We start from the raw sequence: 16,175 nt of genomic DNA, 5'->3' as shown, positions 1-16,175 counted from the left end.
ATCGATATCCATATCTATAATATAAATAGAAGTACGGATATGGAAACCTTTTTAATAGATAAAAATATCATATTTAGTTTTTATATTTAAAATATTTTTCTTAATTTTAATAGTAATAAATATTATAAAATTTCAATTATATATAATTGAAATATTAATTTTCTTTTATAAATAATTCAATTCAATTATAATTATGTTTGTCTATTAATTAACTTTTACATTTGAAAAATATTTAAAAGATATACACAATTATAATTGTTATTTAAAGATATATATAGTGACGTGGAATATATAATCATTTTGTGATATCCATTCTCTTTCTTCATTGGCATGTTACTCTCGACAAGTAGTTGTCGGCCAAGTGTCAAATCCTAATTAATCCTTAACGATGGTGTTAAATTTCTAGTATTAGGTTACCTGACTTCTTCAGTTAATTATCAAAAGGTCATTTTCAATTCATGCATTTGGGCCAGCGTACGCATCTTGAGTAAATACGGGCTTTAAACATATCATTTTAGCCTTTACGTATTCAATACCTCAAAACGACACATGTTACTACTTTCTTACGAGGATTATAGAGCTTACCTCAGATTGTATGTTTTAGTTTACCAACATGCCTTAATTCGAAAATTTAATACACATAATCCTAATTTACTAATTTTCTATATAAATCAGCCCCCTTCCCTGCACTAGAATCCAACCCAAACTACTCAATCTACAACTTCTGCTCAAGGTTCGTGCGGCACTTCGGCAGGCATCTGTTCTATTATAGTCAAATGGCCTCAAGGAAGATCACCCTGGGTCTAGTCCTGCTCCTGGTAGCCATGCTTTGGGCAAGAACCATGGCTCAATCAGATTGCACCAGTGTGCTAATCACCATGGCTCCATGCCTCAACTACGTGACAGGAAGCTCCTCAACCCCATCTGCTTCATGCTGCTCGCAGCTTGCTAATGTTGTTCAATCACAGCCGCAGTGCCTTTGCATGGTGCTCAACGGCGGCGGTGCGTCGCTGGGTGTGTCGATTAACCAGACACTTGCTCTAGCACTCCCTGCTCTTTGCAATGTGAAAACTCCACCCGTTAGCAAGTGCAATGGTAAAAGCCGATCGATATGTTCACTTTTTAGAAAATGTAGTACATTTTATAGTTCAGCTATGTAATTTAGAGTTTGATGCTTTAACTTTTGGGTAGCTGCTGATGGACCTGCAACCGCAATATCTCCTTCTGATTCTCCAGCGGGTTCTCCTCAAGGTTTATCAGGCGATTCAGATGACACCCCAAGCAGCGCATCAGCATCAGGTATTCTCATTGGTTCTATGCCTCTCAACATATTGATCATTCAGGCTTTAGCTAATTATATCAGCTTAAACTTTAGAGCTTCTGAGTTCAAATCTTATGTACTCTGTAAAATTAGGTCTAGCTAGGCTTCTATCTAGCACAAGGAGAAGCTAACAATAACATAAGCATAATTTGCTATTGTTAGATCCTTCCATTAACTCGAACTTAGACCAGTCCTGCTAAAAAAAAAGAGAAAAGGTTACACAAACTTTTGCTGCTAACCTATACTCTACCTTGGAAAATGCTTTCTTGGAAGCACAAAATGTGTGACTTAACAAAACCTAAGGAAAATTGATGTAAGAGCTTGGAACCACGCAAGAAATAACCTTAATAGTTTCAAAATCTCTAACTCCTTTGCTAAAACCTAAATTGTTGGTTTCAAATTTTACTAGTTTGAGGAAAAGTTTGAAACAAATTTCGACATCCACATGGAGGTCTTTGTCCATGAAGCAAACTATATCAATAGGGGTCTATTTGAAAATATAGTTCGGTTCAACTTTCACCATCACTATAAGTACATCAAAGCGGTTTCAATCATCTTTTTATTCTTTTATTGAATGGATGCAGGCGGGTCTAAAACAGTTCCAGCAACTTCCAGTGAAGTTATCATTAAGATGCCGATTCAGCTGATCCTGTTCTTGCTGCCTATAGCTTTATATGCTTCCATTTCCAGCAATTTCTAAGGCTGCTATGCGGGATATCTTCATGCTTCTATTACTGTTTATGATGCTATCTACTCGTGTTTTATTCAGCATTTCATTGTCGTTTGAACAAAAGTTTGTATGGTTTGGCTTTAATTACCTCTTATATAAAGCTTGTGTGGTTTGCTAAGTTCATGCATGAGAAATTCAAAAGGTTCTTCATGCTTCAACTGTAATGTCTTTCAATGATAAGAAACTTATCTTTTATATTTTGAGTAAATATCTTTGAATCCAGCAAACGAAAATAACTAGACCTTGGCCAGTTTTAAGCATGTTGCACATTTTATTTTTTGTTTTCTTTGATATTGGAAATCTTTGAATTTAGACAATTTTTAATAAGAGCATAATATACCTGAAAAAATTTTTAAATTGTTTAGAAAAATTTTAATAAGTCTTTATTCTTTTATTACGTTCAATTACATCCTTATATTTTTGTTTTAGATTAAATAAGTCTTTTATAAATAGTTGATTAACTGTAGTTAATCAAATCATCATTTATCATTTGATGCACGTGATGCTAACATAATGAATTAGCATGTCTAAGTAGATGGTGCTTATGTGATATGATGACATACATGATCACGTGACATTCTTATTTTTCTTATTAATGTCATGTCAATTTTATATGAGTAAAAAAATAATAAATAGTATTTTAATTAAAAACAGTCAGTCAATTGTTAATTATAAAAAATTATTTTACTAAACGTAATAAAAATAAAAAATTATTTAATTTTTTATATAAATAAAGACTTTTTTTAAAAAAATTGAAAGAAAGGAATTCAAATTTTATTTTTTAAATAGAAAATCATACATTAACTAATAGTTGAGGTGTACATCAAATATTTTTAAAAACATTATATCTTTAATAAATTTTTAGTACGATGCGGGCAAAGGATAAATTAGCTCTATTTCCATAATGTTTTCACTTTTCGTTTCTTTTAAGGGAAATACAAAAAGAGAAAAGGAAAAGAAAATTTGCAAATGCAAGATTTTCATTTTTGATTGGAGTAGGAAGAGAAGTGAACATGGCCAAGATGCCAACTAGCACTAGTTTCCAATGCCACGAAGGCACCAACAACTATCCCCCTCTTTTTACCCTTAAATAATTAGGGGACCTCCAGCAGGACCCTTAATGATTTCAAATCCTTCTCCACCCATGATTGATGGGGTCAGGAGCATCCTGCTCATGACCTAAGGATTTGGCTGGCCCAACTTCTTTTTGGAAGTCCTAGGTCTTAGCCAATGTGATCAATTCAAGCTCACGCTATAGCTTAGTTTACAGGCCAACGGGTGAGTAATTTGATCAGTTTTAAAGTGATTGAACAAAGCTAAAAAGGACAATTACGAAATAGGAATCATTTACATTGAATTAATTAGGAGTACAAAATTGACCTGTTAAGTCATATTAAAATTATGTAATCTTTCATAATTTTCTCCCACCTCTTTTTCCCATTTTTAATTCCTTAAAAGAATGGTTTTACTTCAGTTTCCAAAGCCCAATCCCACCTTGCATGTTACACACTTTCATTACGTCTATTCATTGATAAGAGAGAAGAGAAGAGGGCAGGGGGAAAAGTTAAAGAAATTGTAAGAGAGAAAATAGTTGAAGTGAAACCCAATTTTTCTCTTCTTGCCATGATAAAAGTAATAACGTGAAATCAATCCATGCACCTTGAAAATGCATCTAAACTTTCCATCGTGTCAGGTCTGCTAAAATTAACCCTTCAAACAAGCCTCCATGGAATTTAACAATGAAAATCACAAGCTCCAGAGGAATTGCCTGAACCTTTCAATCGAAATCTCCAAGGAATTTAAGCAAAAGAATAAAAAAAAAACGATAGAAAAAACCTGAACCAACGCAGGGGCACGCTGTCCTCTTTACCATGTCGATGACGACTGATTACAATTTTGTCTTTTCAATGTCTGCTCCTTGGTCCCTGAGACATGTGTCGTGTCCTAAATCATCAATGGGGGAAGTCAATTTTCTTTGGTCTGAAGCAAGAAAACAGAGTAGATGTCATTTTCAGAGGATGCCCGACCCAAACATCTAGAAGAAGCAAGCAAGCAACGACCTTCTCGAACACTCACAGTTTTGCCCAATGTCTTTTTGAACTTTGGAAGCGAATTTTTCTTCTTTTTAAAGCAGATTCAGATTCTTAAAAGAGAGTTTTACAAAGACAAATTCTGTAGAAAGGTGGAGTCAGACACACGTTATGCTTTCTTCATAGTTGGGGCTTCCAAGAGTGTTCAGGTTTGAACGTTTTAAACATCTATGCATCCTGCATCAAAGATTCATCAACAGAATATAAGGTTGGTCACCCACAAAACCGCCCTAAATAGGTTTTTTTATGCAAACCAAACAAATAGTAATAAGCCTGAAGCCTCCATCATTGAACACTTCAGAGATATAAGCTGTAGTTGACTGTTGAATCCCGTTAAAGAGTAGGAAAGTTGGTCACCCACAACTCTTTTTCCAGACTTGCTGTTATTTGTTCCTTCCACAGTCACCCTATAAAAACCAAACCAAACCATCCTGCCATCATTCCAAAGTTGCAGGAAATCAGCACAATCTTGCAGGAATTCTCAGCGATACCGTTCCAAGAGAACTAATGGCAAATGGGAAGATGGCAACATGTCTTGTCTTGGTCCTAGTAGCCATGCTTTGTGCAGGAGCTACAGCTCAGTCAAGTTGCACTAGCATATTGATCAGCCTGTCACCCTGCCTCAATTACATTACAGGGAACTCATCGACCCCATCCCAACAATGCTGCACACAGCTTGCAAATGTCGTACGTTCATCGCCACAATGCTTGTGTGAGGTCCTTAATGGTGGTGGTTCATCACTGGGGATCACCATCAACCAGACTCAAGCTTTGGCCTTACCTGGCTCATGCAATGTCCAGACTCCACCCATCAGCAGCTGTAATGGTAAGGATGCAATTAAATATTTCTTTCATATTTCAATCTTGAATAAATATCAGCAAAACTTATTGCTTAGGTTAAAAGTTCTTCAATTAAGAGGTAATTAGATTTTACTCAAAATTTTTCTGATATTCCACTAACACCGACTGCTTGTTATCAGCTGCTTCTCCAGCTCCAGCGGATTCACCTGTGGGATCACCAGAATCTGGGAGCATAATTCCTACAGGTACAAAATAGTTGTTGTCTTGTAGACTATTTCTTCCATCGCCAGGTTACTGCCTTGCTTAGGCATCTACTTTATACTGAATTTTTTCACTTACAAACAATCTCAATCAGTATGAAAACAAATGAGATATGTTCGCCCAAATCTTTTATATTTGTTCCTCAACTTTGTTCTCCTGGAGTAAATGTTTATAAAATGGGTGCAGGAGGTGGATCTAAAACCGTACCATCCACACAGGAAGATGGCTCATCAGATGGAAGCACCAACAAATTGTCACTCTCTCTTCTTATCTTCCTTCTATTGGCCACCTCATACAGTTCAATCTTCTCATCACATTGAATCTTCTCTAGTTTGCCCTACCTCTCATGACACCATCTTGTTAGTGAACATTTTATGGTATTCTTAATTTGTTACTTAGTTTCCCTTTAGTGAGGATACATGTAATATTTATACTTTTATCCCCTCCAAGGTCCATATGGTTTTGTATTGCTGAAGAGAGTTATGGCTTCTCTTCCCTTCTCAATAAAGATTCTATATGATTACTTACTGAATATATCTAATAGGGATTTATAAGCGTCTGGTACTTCTAAGCAACAAAAAGTCAAATAAACATCACAGCAAGAAGTTAATGATACATAGAAGTGAACAAAAGTTGAAGCTCAAAACATGTACAAGTCTATACACTCAGGAAAACAATATTGCAATTCTGGCACATATTGGGGTCAACCAACAGCTATAAAATAGGAGAATTGATAATCATAAGTTTGTAATTTCCTAATGCTGCTTTACCATTAACTCGCACGGAAGTATAAGGAGAAGCATCTGGAGAACCACCTTGCTCTGCATAAGTCAGTATTCCAATCAGAGAATTCCTTCTAGCAGAATTTTAAAAGGTCACAGTGATGGAAAGACCTTTGGTGTGCATTGGCACTCGATAAAAGAAAACCATTGGCCAAGAGTAACCATCTTCAATGATGTTCACTCACACAACTTAGTTCTCATATATCATCATAGTGATTCCATCTTCAATTCACACCTGTTCCAAAGAATAAATTAAGTTATGATTCAATTAAGCTATGAAAGGTTTTCACATGCTTTTAGGAAGTAATGTTTTGAAGCTAAAATTAGAAGGCTAAAAAAGACCACATCAAAGGAGAGAAATAGCAATCTAAAGAGTTCAATATGACCAAAACTTTGTCTTATGGTAACCAGACCAGATGAAAGATAATAGCAGGACAAACCCTTACACATGCTGTAGCCATATGTCCAGATATCATAAATCACTTCTCTCTAGTAATGTAGATAAAAGAGCAAGACAGGAAACAACACAATATATTTAACAACATGCCACAAGGAGATCCAGTTAAAGATGAAAAAAGGATCTAGAAACAGTCCCTTGATTTGCATAACACTTGCCGTGCATCCACCATACCTAAGCTAACAAAGCTTGAAAAGTTAAATGCCAGGGCAAGTATGAACCATGTGTAGCTTGTTCATGTTACATTTCTACACAAAAGAACAGTACCTGGACATTGGAAAGCAAAACAAAAAATCCATTTATAAATGTTTTACCTTAAAAACATTTAACCTAAATAGACCAGAAAATAACTCCACCCTAATGAATCCATCTACTTTGCCCCCAGATATCTGCCATAAATGGTTCAATCTAAAAAGTATATTTCACTATTACATTTGTTCCACAATTTACATTTATCAAAATCAAAAAGGTCAAGGGACATCCCCTGCTCTCTGCACGCATATCATCAATTGAAAACGATAATAATTCTGAAGCTGCAACCATATACTGCAGCTTGATCAGCATTGCACCCCTCACAAGAAAAAAGTATCGAGATTGCTAATTGTCATAATAAGATAATCAATATTCTTAAATACATTAACAAAATTCAAAGATACATCCAGGATGAAGGTCATAGCTCATGAACATCAAACACGTACATATAAATGTTTCCTAAAAGCTTCACAGTTCAGGAATGTGATCGTGATCGCACAAATTCTTCTAGTCTGTCCCAGACCTCCAGCGCTGCAGCCCTATCTTGGTGTCTCTTATTTTTGCTAATCTGCATAGTTGGGGCACATTGAGAAAAACAGAAGAAGAGAAATAAAGAGGATAAGAAAGAGGAAGAAGACTAGGTTCCACCAAAAGTTGCACTAAACTCATTAAGATGAAAATACCATAGCAACTGAGGAGGAAACAATCTTACCGAGATAATCTTCACATTCCATTGCTTCACAATCTTAGCAGACTCTACACTGTCATCTTCAAATCGCATAAAAAATCCAATAACTGCATAAAATTCAAGAATGAGTATTTATTTTAATCAAGAGTGCACAATAAAATAAGATAAATTCTCATCTTCCACCCACCCAAAATACTAATTCTAAAACACTGACAAGTAAAGACTACATGTTAAAACTATCAATTCTAAAACACAGAGCACAACCCCAAAACTTCATCATATCCATAATTTAATGCATTATACATATTAGACAAAATTCTCAGCTTCACATTTAACTTCTCACTCATGCTAACAAAGACCCCGCACATATTAAATAGTAAAACTCAAATAATAATCCAGCTAAAGCTCAAAAACCCCCACTTACTCTTGTTAAAAATCTCCACATGATCCTTGAAAGGCCAATCCTTGAACTGCCACTCTTTCCCCAACACAAATACTGCCACAACACGATCCCAATCTTCCGGCTTCAAAGCAGAAGGCTTATCCCTCACTTCATACGCCGTTACTACCCTATCTCTGTCCCTACTAAACTTCTTCTGCACAGTAACACACTCTGGTCTTGCCCCTTTCATCTGCTTCACTTTCACATCAGTAGGCACAAAAACCCCATCTTCCAAAAACTCCTTCACATTATAAATAGTAATCAAAGTCTGAAACGCACTCGGCACTAAAATAATAGGCACTCCTTCCCCAATTTTGCTCCCTTTCAAATGCATTTTCGGCTTCGAATCATATCCCACCATTTCATCCCCATAACTTAACCCCAATCGCCTCTCTTCAGCCCCCATTAATCTACTCTTAGCAACTAACCCATCTTTCCTCTGCTGAGACTCAAGTCTCTGCCTTTCTTCTTCCCTTTTCGTTGATGCAACAAGAACACTATAAAAATCCCTATTTTTACATTCCAGAATCCCTTCTCTATCCTTCAAAGGCTTCTCAATTGATCGAATTATTCCCATATAATCCGCAAGTTCTGTCTCTTTATCTTTAATATCGAAATGAATATCTCCAATTTCATCCAAAACAACATCATTGGTATTACCTTTGGGTTTACTGCTATCAGGATCGAACCCAGAGGGATCGGGTCGAAACTCGTCGGGGAACTTCGGTGGGTTCCAAACAATGGAATCGGAGGTGGAAACTTTTCCGGTAAGGTAATCAAGGAGGGGTTTACGGTCGGTGAAAGTGACGGCGGGGATGCGGAGAGAGAGGGAGTTGTGCATGTAATCCGTGTGCTTGAGATGGTGGTTTTGGATGTAGAAAACCAAGGTTTCGAGAGTGTAGAGGTTGCCTTGTTTGGAACGGTAGGCGGTCTCGCCGGAGCATGGGAAGGAATAGTCGGTGCCGAAGCGGAATTCGTCGTTGACTCGGACGATTTTGTCGAGCTCGCCCCGGATTGTGAAGTCGCGGAGGGCGGAGAGTGGGTCCATTGCTTTTCGAGGATTTCGATTCCAAGAAACGGAAACAGAAACAAAAGAAGGGAAATCTTTTAGAGAGCCGACGGTTTTAGCAGATACTTGTGGCGTTCAAGTGGATTTCGCAGTGATCTAAGGGAAACAAAGATCCTAGTCAGTGCTGCTGACCTCTTTTCCTCCTTTCCTGTTGGAACTTGAGGGGATATTATTTTTAAAAAAATGAGGGATTATATAATCATTATTGTTAGCTTTAATTTTTTTTATAACAAAAATAGAAATGAAATTTTTATGTTTGTATTAAATAAATATTATGAGCATCAGGCTATTATTCAAATAAAGATAATAAATTAATAATAGAGAAATATAGTGACAACTATCTTATTTCGTGTAGCTATGACTATCTTAACATCCCTTTTCCTCTAAGGATTTTAATTATTTCATACAATTGGTTGAAACCTGAAATGTTTTGCCATAGGCAGGGGCAGCTTGTCTAACTTGGCCTACAAATTTATTTACAATAATCAGGAAACAATTCATCAAATTTGAGGATCAGTAGAGACAAGGCTGAACATAACCATGTCTCTAGTTCTTCCCTTTCGGATGAAATACTTCCTTAAAACTCCTTCCTTTTGAAACCCAGCTTTCTCCAGCACCCTTTGAGACCCCACATTTTCTACATCAACCAGAGCTTCAAGTCTCTCCAAATGAGGCCATTCCACAAATATGGTCTTGGCCACCATTTTCACAGCTCTTGTTGCAATCCCTTTGCCCCAGTACTTGGATGCCAAAACATAGCCAAGTTCACCCCTGCATTTATCATTGCCTGAATTTGCTATGACTGAAATGGCACCAATCGGTCTGTTGTCAAGGCATATTGCCCTGAACCAAGGGTGAGGTAGAACTGTGTTTCTGATGAAGTTTAAGCCATCCTCTTTGTTTGTGTAAGGCTCCCAAGTGCAGAAACGAGCCACTTTCTCATCAGTAGCCCAGACCATGAAATCATCTATGTCTGAAAGATCCAATAGCCGAAGAGACAGATCGGAACATTCATCCTTGCCTTTGCTTGCATCTAATTGAACAGGACAGTTTTCTTCCATGCTTTCTTGTAACAAAATTAGTGTAGGTCTTATATGTAAAACGAAAATTTTAAGATAAGAAGCCAGCTTGGGAAGGGCGAGATGCAGATTTGCCTTGGCTATATACAACAAAAGGTAGTGGCCTTAAGAACTTGCTAGGAACCAAGGTCTGGTGGATTATTGATCCTTCCTTGGAGTGGGGGGGAAGGGCAAAGGGGTGCTTTGGATAGCCGCCCTGTTTGACTTTGTCTCGAGGCAACCAGTAAAAAACTCCTGCAAGCAAACTTCTTTTTTCTGAAAGTGACTAATGAGCCTTGGTAGGCAAAATCTAGAATATTTTCCATAGTAAATGAAATAGAAAAATAATCATAAGTTGCAATAAAGGACCAGTGGATAGCATCATCATAATACTAAATAGGACTTTCAAAATCTTTGGCTTGGCTTCAATGACCAGAAGAAAAAAATACTAGGGACCAAACCTGCTTAATTTTCCATTACTTGGGGTGGTGAGTACTGGATGCATGCATCAACTGGCAAACTTGTTTGTAACGTTTGCTTGTATTACGCCGCCCTCGGTTGACCACCTGCCGATTGAAGTAGCGCCCAAGTTTTTATCGAAAAGTGAAATCTGCGCATTGGAAAGAACTCTATTGAAGAAGGTATAGGTTTATAACAAATTACCACAAGCGTTTCTGGGTACATACTTTATTGGTGCAAAATGTTGAGAAATATGCTTAAAGTAGATATCATAAAGTGCAGATACAATTTATGTTACGCGAACTCTTGATTTCATCTTAATATATTCGTATCTGATATTTTTTAAATATTTTATTTTTATATAAATATGATATTTGAATTCTCAAAATTAACGTAAAACTTATAAAAAACGTGATATACTCATATTTGACATTTGATTCCATATTCATGTAACATAGGATGAAACCATGATTCGAATGGAAAACTATATAACAAACAGTTGCACTAAATAATGATGACTATAACCTTTACTTGTAAAAAATTGACTTACTTACCTGTTAAAAAAAGGAAGAAGAAGACTATTTTTACTTGCCTTTGAACAAGAATTCAAAGGTCCACTGATCCGGTTGGAAAGGCTAAAAGGTTTATGGGCAAATGGAATTGTGAACTGGTAGGCTAGGGTCCTCTGCTTGTATAAAATGGATGATAAAAGTGTTCCACTCGATAAGCTTAATCAACATTAGGCCAAAAACAAAAGGTTAAACTCAATTGAAGCCTTTGATACAAATACCAAGTACTAAAGTGCTCAAAAAGATCCAGAGCAACTAAGGTCCAAATATAATTATACCGATGGAAATCACGCTAAGGCCCTATGAACTATCAGATGTCGATGACTTCATGAAATGGTCGTGTGACGATAAAGTGATCAGTCGAACAAGATTGAGGTACTTCACTTCAAGAGAAGATGCATTGAGTTACTTAAAGGAAGTTGTCATTCCCCGCCCATGGTGCCGTGCTATTTGTTTGGAAGGCAAGCCAATTGGGTTCATAGCAGTCAAGCCATGTTCTGCCAATGAAAAATGCAGAGGATCAATCAGCTATGCTTTGGGCTCAAAATACTGGGGCAAAAGTATTGCCACAAAAGCTGTGAAAATGGTTGTTCCAATTGTGTTTAAGGAGTTTCCATATGTGGAGAGAGTGCAAGGTCTTGTCGATGTGGATAACAAGGCCTCACAGAGGGTATTGGAAAAGGCAGGGTTCCAAACGGAAGGTACCCTTAGGAAGTATCTCATTCTCAATGGAAAGACTTCTGATGTTTATGTATTTAGCCTATTGGTGACAGATCCAATGGCAAGTTGAAGGGTTTTGTTTGATTGTTTTCTGTACCCCATTTTCATACTACATATATTTGCATTAATTGTAATTCACAGCTTGTAAATGCAAAACCCCCTTGCCCCAGAGCTTGGAGGCTAAGAAAAAAGCAAGCCAATTTCACCTTAGATAAACAATTGTCTGGATTTGCGAGCACTGATATTAAGGTTCCCAAAGGAGAGCTAAAGGACACTCTATCAGTCCATATACAGCAGAAAATTGGCAATGCTTGCTGCAATATCAAATCAGAATTATCTATATGTTAACCAAAAAAAAGAAATCATTGAGACCTATGCTCAGCCACACAGGCCACAACTTTGATATTTCTCAGCAAAATAACTTATCTAGGGGATATTTGTATATCAATAACAAATAGCCTTTTGTTGGCAGTAAGGGAAGCTTTTTTACTCTTTTCAGCTTCAAGGTGGAGAAGCACTCATACAATGGTGGTCGAAAGTGACTCCAAGAATGCTGTCCAGTGGATTAATGCACCCGAAAAAGCCCCATGGAGGCTGAGAAAGTGGATCCTCCACATCGAGATGTTGAAAAGAAAAGTAGTCCAATGGGAGGTCCAACATATATTCAGGGAAGCCAACCAACAAGCTGACAACTTGGCGAAAACAGGGATAAGAAGGGTGGAAAACTTGCTCAACGTTCGCGAGGAGGCATCAAATAACAACTATAGAGCCTGATGAGAGCAGTTTCACTGTCCCACCCTTTCCTCCAGGTGTTGCTGCTGAGGATCTTTCTATAGGGGTGGCTACACCTTATCCTTTTTGGCTCCATGTGTTTGTCGGTTGAATAGACTTTTTGCAAAACTGGGGAACGGTTTTAATTTTTCCTGAGCCTTAGGACCTTGAGGAGGTGATTGGGTTATGCTAGTGTATTTATCTTTTGTTCAACTATGGCAGGTGTACAGGGTCTTTTTGCTGGTGTTGTTTTGATCACCTTGTTTGATGAGAAGGATTTTGTGTGGGTATACTCCTCTATCTTGTACGGGGCATAACTTGACAAAATCTTTGTAAAGAGGCGAACTATAGTTCCCTTTTATGAATACAAATGAAATTCCAAAAAAAAATAAAAATAAATAGCCTTTATAAGCATGAAATCCAAAACTATTTGTCAAACCAAAGAAAGTAATCTACCACTGTCACTTGTTTACGTCTAATCCCTTAAAGTCCGACTCTCCCATCACGAAAAAATTTCTCTCCAATGCCATTCATCTCTTTTCCCATCCAAATTCAACTTGCTAAAGGGAACAAATCTTCGCAGGTCACTTTCAGTCATACAATTCATGTCATGAAGTGGAGGAAAACTTCTAGCTAAAGGAATTCTACCGACAAAATGTAATGCTTTTTCTACTTTGTTTGGTATAGAAAATGGACTCTTTCATTGACTTGTGTGATATCTCAATTCCTGCAAAGGCCATGAGGAATGGGCACTTGGAAATTCTGGGATTTGAGGGAAGTATTAAAAGTTTGAACTAGAATCTATACATAGTTCTAGTTGCTTTCTTTAAGCTGATCTATCGCTTCCCACTGCCGCCCCTCTAATTCTTTATTTATTCAGCTTGTTTTTTGTACAGGGTCATATAAAAGTCAGGTAAGCAGATATTGACACCAAATGCTTTCAATCTGGAAGTACTAATTTTCTTTAATAAAAAAAAATCTAATGTTAGGATTAATAGAATATATTAAATATATGAGATAAAAATTGTGTTGCTCAAGGCCCAGTAAACTCCCAAATATGCCAAAACCCAGGCAATTAGAGCTACAAGTCTCTCAACTACTTTCTTTTTTTGAAAAGCAGAATTCATTCATCCAGTAACAAAGCTACATCCCAAAGGAGGAGAAAACCTCCAGAAAAAGCTGCACAATCACAAAAAATCAATTCTGCAGCAACAATACCAACTCCTGCCTTCCCCAAAAAAACAGCATATACATCCCCCATCAAACAAAAAGAGATTAGCAAACCTCAATCAAACAAAAAGAGGTGATCTTGTCAAACACAAAAACCAAAACCACCCACAGAACCAAAATTCGTACTAAAAATCAGCAAAAGAAAAGAATCTATACTGAACTCGCAAGTCAAGGTTTTCTTGTGCTGGACTCACAAGAAAATAAAGGATCTTATCCAAGTCTCTCAACTACTAATCTGTCTTCAAGCTGACCAACCAGTGTTTTGTTCCTTCATTTTTCTGTTTGTTTTCTTTTGGTATGGCATCTAACTTTGTTTTTATGTCCAACTAGAGGACATTGATTTATTTTACTTTCACTCTTCACTCGGCCCGCTCCTCTTTGTATCACTTGCTTATTCTTACAGCTGTAATTATAGAACGATCCTTCTTTTTGTACTTGATCTAGTTATTAGTTTAATTCTTCTAAATGGTTATACTATATGTTAATTATATATGTTTCTATGTACTTGGAGCTTTGGACTTGGATTCTTAGCGCCCAATCGATTGCCTGATACGAGGGTGGTTCGATGCAATGCACCAAACTCTAACATTATTTGACCAGGTTCGCGGAAGGGCATAAGAAAAGGAAGAAAAAAAATAAAAAAATAAATAGAAAGAGGCCGCGTGTAACGCACGGGCCATAGTCTAGTGTCTATTTATTTCAATCTATTTCGGGCTTTGCGAAGGATAAGACTAAACTCTTGGCCAACGCAAGAATACAGCCATCTCCAAAAGTTGCTTTTAACCATTTCAGCCTTCATTAATGGACCCATCAAGAATCTCCCTCCGTCGTTTCCTAATCTCCGACGTCGACGACTTCCTGAAATGGGCTAGTGATGATAAAGTAACCCGTTATCTCAGATGGAACACCATCACTTCCAGGGAAGAGGCCCTGTCATATCTTGAGAAGGTTGCTATACCCCAACCTTATCGTCGGTCCATATGTTTAGATGACCACTCGATCGGATACGTTTCAATCAAGCCAGGATCAGGCGATGATGAATGCAGAGCTCACCTTGGGTATGCAGTAAGTGCAGAGTACTGGGGACAAGGGATTGCTACAGCCGCGCTGAAGATGGCGGTTTCCAATGTGTTTAAAGAGTTTCCAGGCTTGGTAAGGCTTGAAGCTATTGTGTTGATAGAAAATCAGGGTTCCCAAAAGGTGTTGGAAAAGGTTGGGTTTTTGAAAGAGGGCCTGCTAAGGAAGTATGGGTTTTGCAAAGGTGAAATCAGAGTCGTGCTTGTCTACAGCTTCTTGTCAACAGATTTGATGAAGTGATTGCTCCAAGCCCAAAAAAGAAAAAAAGGTCCCTTCAAAGTTTCCGAGTTGATATTGTACTTTTGGCCACAATGAGATAACCCTCCCCACCAGCACAATTTGCAGAAGGCATTGAAATGCCTTAAGAAGGTCGCTTTGTCTCATACTTGCCTTAATTATTATGTATGTCTAACACAAAAGTAGTGCAGAAGGACCATTTGTACCATAATCTAGCACATTACATATTTACAATGTAAGGATGACCATGTATTCTCAAAGAAACATTTACAATTCATTTACTTTTTTTTCAAATGAAGAATATGCAGCGGGGTACTCCAATTTATTTCCTTGGTTCTCATTCTAGGAAATAAGAGTATGGACCATACTATTCACCCTCTGTTTTATCCGCAAAATGGTTTCTACACAGAGTTCACATATTGCATTTGATACCATAGAGAATCTTGCTTATAACATATGAACCTAAAAACATAAGAAAACTATATATAATTATTAACCATAGTTACTATTTACTTGTAAAATCTAGAGTTTCTTTTTGTAATTATCAACCCACAAGTGAGTAAAGATAAAAGCATGTAAACATATGTACTATATATCTTTGATACATCATAGAAGACAACATGATTGAGAACATTACATCTTGGTTTTTTTTTTTCCAACAAATGATGTCACCTAATTCAACATTCAAATAAAGTGATTGCTCACCTTTAGATTAGCAACAGTCCCAATTCTCTACCTCTAACAAATGACATTGTCTTTTCATACTAAGATTATTAGTGCAATCAAACTATAGTAAATTAATTAACTACATATATATTTATTGACAAAATTTAAGATTAGATAGGATGTTCAATCCAAATTAAGATAAGATGTGTCAATTTTTCAATGGATAATTAATGCCAATGAAGAAACTAAGGTAAGATGCAAATAAGAACTCACTTGTTTATTTATTTATTTTTGGTTAGTATGCTCAAGGTAGTAACAATTACACTTGTGCCATGCAGGTAAAATCATTTGTTGCGAAGATCACAAATAAACTTACCAATTGAATTAATCTCACGATGATAATTACTTAAAATGAAATATTGATAATTAATTGACAATATTTATGTTATTGTAAATATTTACCTATATATTTCATTAAAATAAAATAAAATAAAA

At 36.7% G+C, this 16,175-nt stretch overlaps 6 protein-coding genes and 1 long non-coding RNA gene across 8 annotated transcripts; 4 read left to right on the top strand and 3 right to left on the bottom strand.

Moving 5' to 3' along the window:
- Window positions 623-2,259, top strand: LOC18603017 (non-specific lipid-transfer protein-like protein At2g13820). Of its 2 annotated transcripts, none has more exons than XM_007034743.2 (3): window positions 623-1,095; window positions 1,237-1,299; window positions 1,906-2,259. In XM_007034743.2, the coding sequence occupies exons 1-3, from the start codon at window positions 777-779 to the stop codon at window positions 2,019-2,021; spliced, it is 498 nt and encodes a 165-aa protein (XP_007034805.1). In that variant the 5' UTR covers window positions 623-776; the 3' UTR covers window positions 2,022-2,259. The 2 variants fall into 2 exon arrangements, with proteins under 2 accessions (XP_007034805.1, XP_007034804.1); XM_007034742.2 differs by having other exon boundaries at window positions 625-1,095; window positions 1,192-1,299.
- LOC108661647 lies at window positions 3,649-4,212 on the bottom strand. The gene is made up of 2 exons (XR_001927399.1): window positions 4,128-4,212; window positions 3,649-4,031 (listed from the first exon to the last, which is right to left on the bottom strand). It is a non-coding gene; the product is annotated as an uncharacterized LOC108661647 (long non-coding RNA).
- Window positions 4,031-5,730, top strand: LOC18603016 (non-specific lipid-transfer protein-like protein At2g13820). Its single transcript, XM_007034740.2, has 3 exons — window positions 4,031-4,967; window positions 5,122-5,187; window positions 5,390-5,730. Exons 1-3 carry the CDS (start codon window positions 4,649-4,651, stop codon window positions 5,521-5,523), a joined length of 519 nt encoding a protein of 172 aa, XP_007034802.1. The 5' UTR covers window positions 4,031-4,648; the 3' UTR covers window positions 5,524-5,730.
- LOC18603015 (protein CDC73 homolog) lies at window positions 5,827-9,083 on the bottom strand. The gene is made up of 4 exons (XM_007034739.2): window positions 7,807-9,083; window positions 7,407-7,489; window positions 7,141-7,262; window positions 5,827-6,220 (listed from the first exon to the last, which is right to left on the bottom strand). Exons 1-3 carry the CDS (start codon window positions 8,870-8,872, stop codon window positions 7,170-7,172), a joined length of 1,242 nt encoding a protein of 413 aa, XP_007034801.1. The 5' UTR covers window positions 8,873-9,083; the 3' UTR covers window positions 5,827-6,220; window positions 7,141-7,169.
- On the bottom strand, window positions 9,183-10,200 carry LOC18603014 (uncharacterized N-acetyltransferase p20). Its single transcript, XM_018119189.1, has one exon. The coding sequence runs from the start codon at window positions 9,952-9,954 to the stop codon at window positions 9,394-9,396; it is 561 nt and encodes a 186-aa protein (XP_017974678.1). The 5' UTR covers window positions 9,955-10,200; the 3' UTR covers window positions 9,183-9,393.
- LOC18603013 (uncharacterized N-acetyltransferase YoaA) lies at window positions 10,916-11,891 on the top strand. The gene has a single exon (XM_018119190.1). The coding sequence runs from the start codon at window positions 11,260-11,262 to the stop codon at window positions 11,767-11,769; it is 510 nt and encodes a 169-aa protein (XP_017974679.1). The 5' UTR covers window positions 10,916-11,259; the 3' UTR covers window positions 11,770-11,891.
- Window positions 14,295-15,308, top strand: LOC18603012 (uncharacterized N-acetyltransferase YoaA). The gene has a single exon (XM_007034734.2). It carries the CDS (start codon window positions 14,502-14,504, stop codon window positions 15,015-15,017), a length of 516 nt encoding a protein of 171 aa, XP_007034796.2. The 5' UTR covers window positions 14,295-14,501; the 3' UTR covers window positions 15,018-15,308.

This window comes from Theobroma cacao, chromosome 4 (assembly GCF_000208745.1).
Source record: "Theobroma cacao cultivar B97-61/B2 chromosome 4, Criollo_cocoa_genome_V2, whole genome shotgun sequence".
NCBI classification, from domain to species: domain Eukaryota; kingdom Viridiplantae; phylum Streptophyta; class Magnoliopsida; order Malvales; family Malvaceae; genus Theobroma; species Theobroma cacao.
Note: the sequence above shows the minus strand (reverse complement) of the source record. Positions and strands in the feature narration are given on the sequence as shown.

Bases quoted from the DNA above. Each gene is read 5' to 3' on its own strand.
- LOC18603017 (XM_007034742.2), top strand. From the start codon at position 777: ATGGCCTCAAGGAAGATCACCCTGGGTCTAGTCCTGCTCCTGGTAGCC. The intron at 1,096-1,191 runs GTAAAAGCCGAT...ACTTTTGGGTAG, and splicing joins ACCCGTTAGCAAGTGCAATG to CTGCTGATGGACCTGCAACC. The intron at 1,300-1,905 runs GTATTCTCATTG...GAATGGATGCAG, and splicing joins AAGCAGCGCATCAGCATCAG to GCGGGTCTAAAACAGTTCCA.
- LOC18603016 (XM_007034740.2), top strand. From the start codon at position 4,649: ATGGCAAATGGGAAGATGGCAACATGTCTTGTCTTGGTCCTAGTAGCC. The intron at 4,968-5,121 runs GTAAGGATGCAA...GCTTGTTATCAG, and splicing joins ACCCATCAGCAGCTGTAATG to CTGCTTCTCCAGCTCCAGCG. The intron at 5,188-5,389 runs GTACAAAATAGT...AAATGGGTGCAG, and splicing joins TGGGAGCATAATTCCTACAG to GAGGTGGATCTAAAACCGTA.
- LOC18603015 (XM_007034739.2), bottom strand. From the start codon at position 8,872: ATGGACCCACTCTCCGCCCTCCGCGACTTCACAATCCGGGGCGAGCTC. The intron at 7,490-7,806 runs GTAAGTGGGGGT...AATTTTATGCAG, and splicing joins TGTGGAGATTTTTAACAAGA to TTATTGGATTTTTTATGCGA. The intron at 7,263-7,406 runs GTAAGATTGTTT...CCAACTATGCAG, and splicing joins GGAATGTGAAGATTATCTCG to ATTAGCAAAAATAAGAGACA.
- LOC18603014 (XM_018119189.1), bottom strand. From the start codon at position 9,954: ATGGAAGAAAACTGTCCTGTTCAATTAGATGCAAGCAAAGGCAAGGAT.
- LOC18603013 (XM_018119190.1), top strand. From the start codon at position 11,260: ATGGAAATCACGCTAAGGCCCTATGAACTATCAGATGTCGATGACTTC.
- LOC18603012 (XM_007034734.2), top strand. From the start codon at position 14,502: ATGGACCCATCAAGAATCTCCCTCCGTCGTTTCCTAATCTCCGACGTC.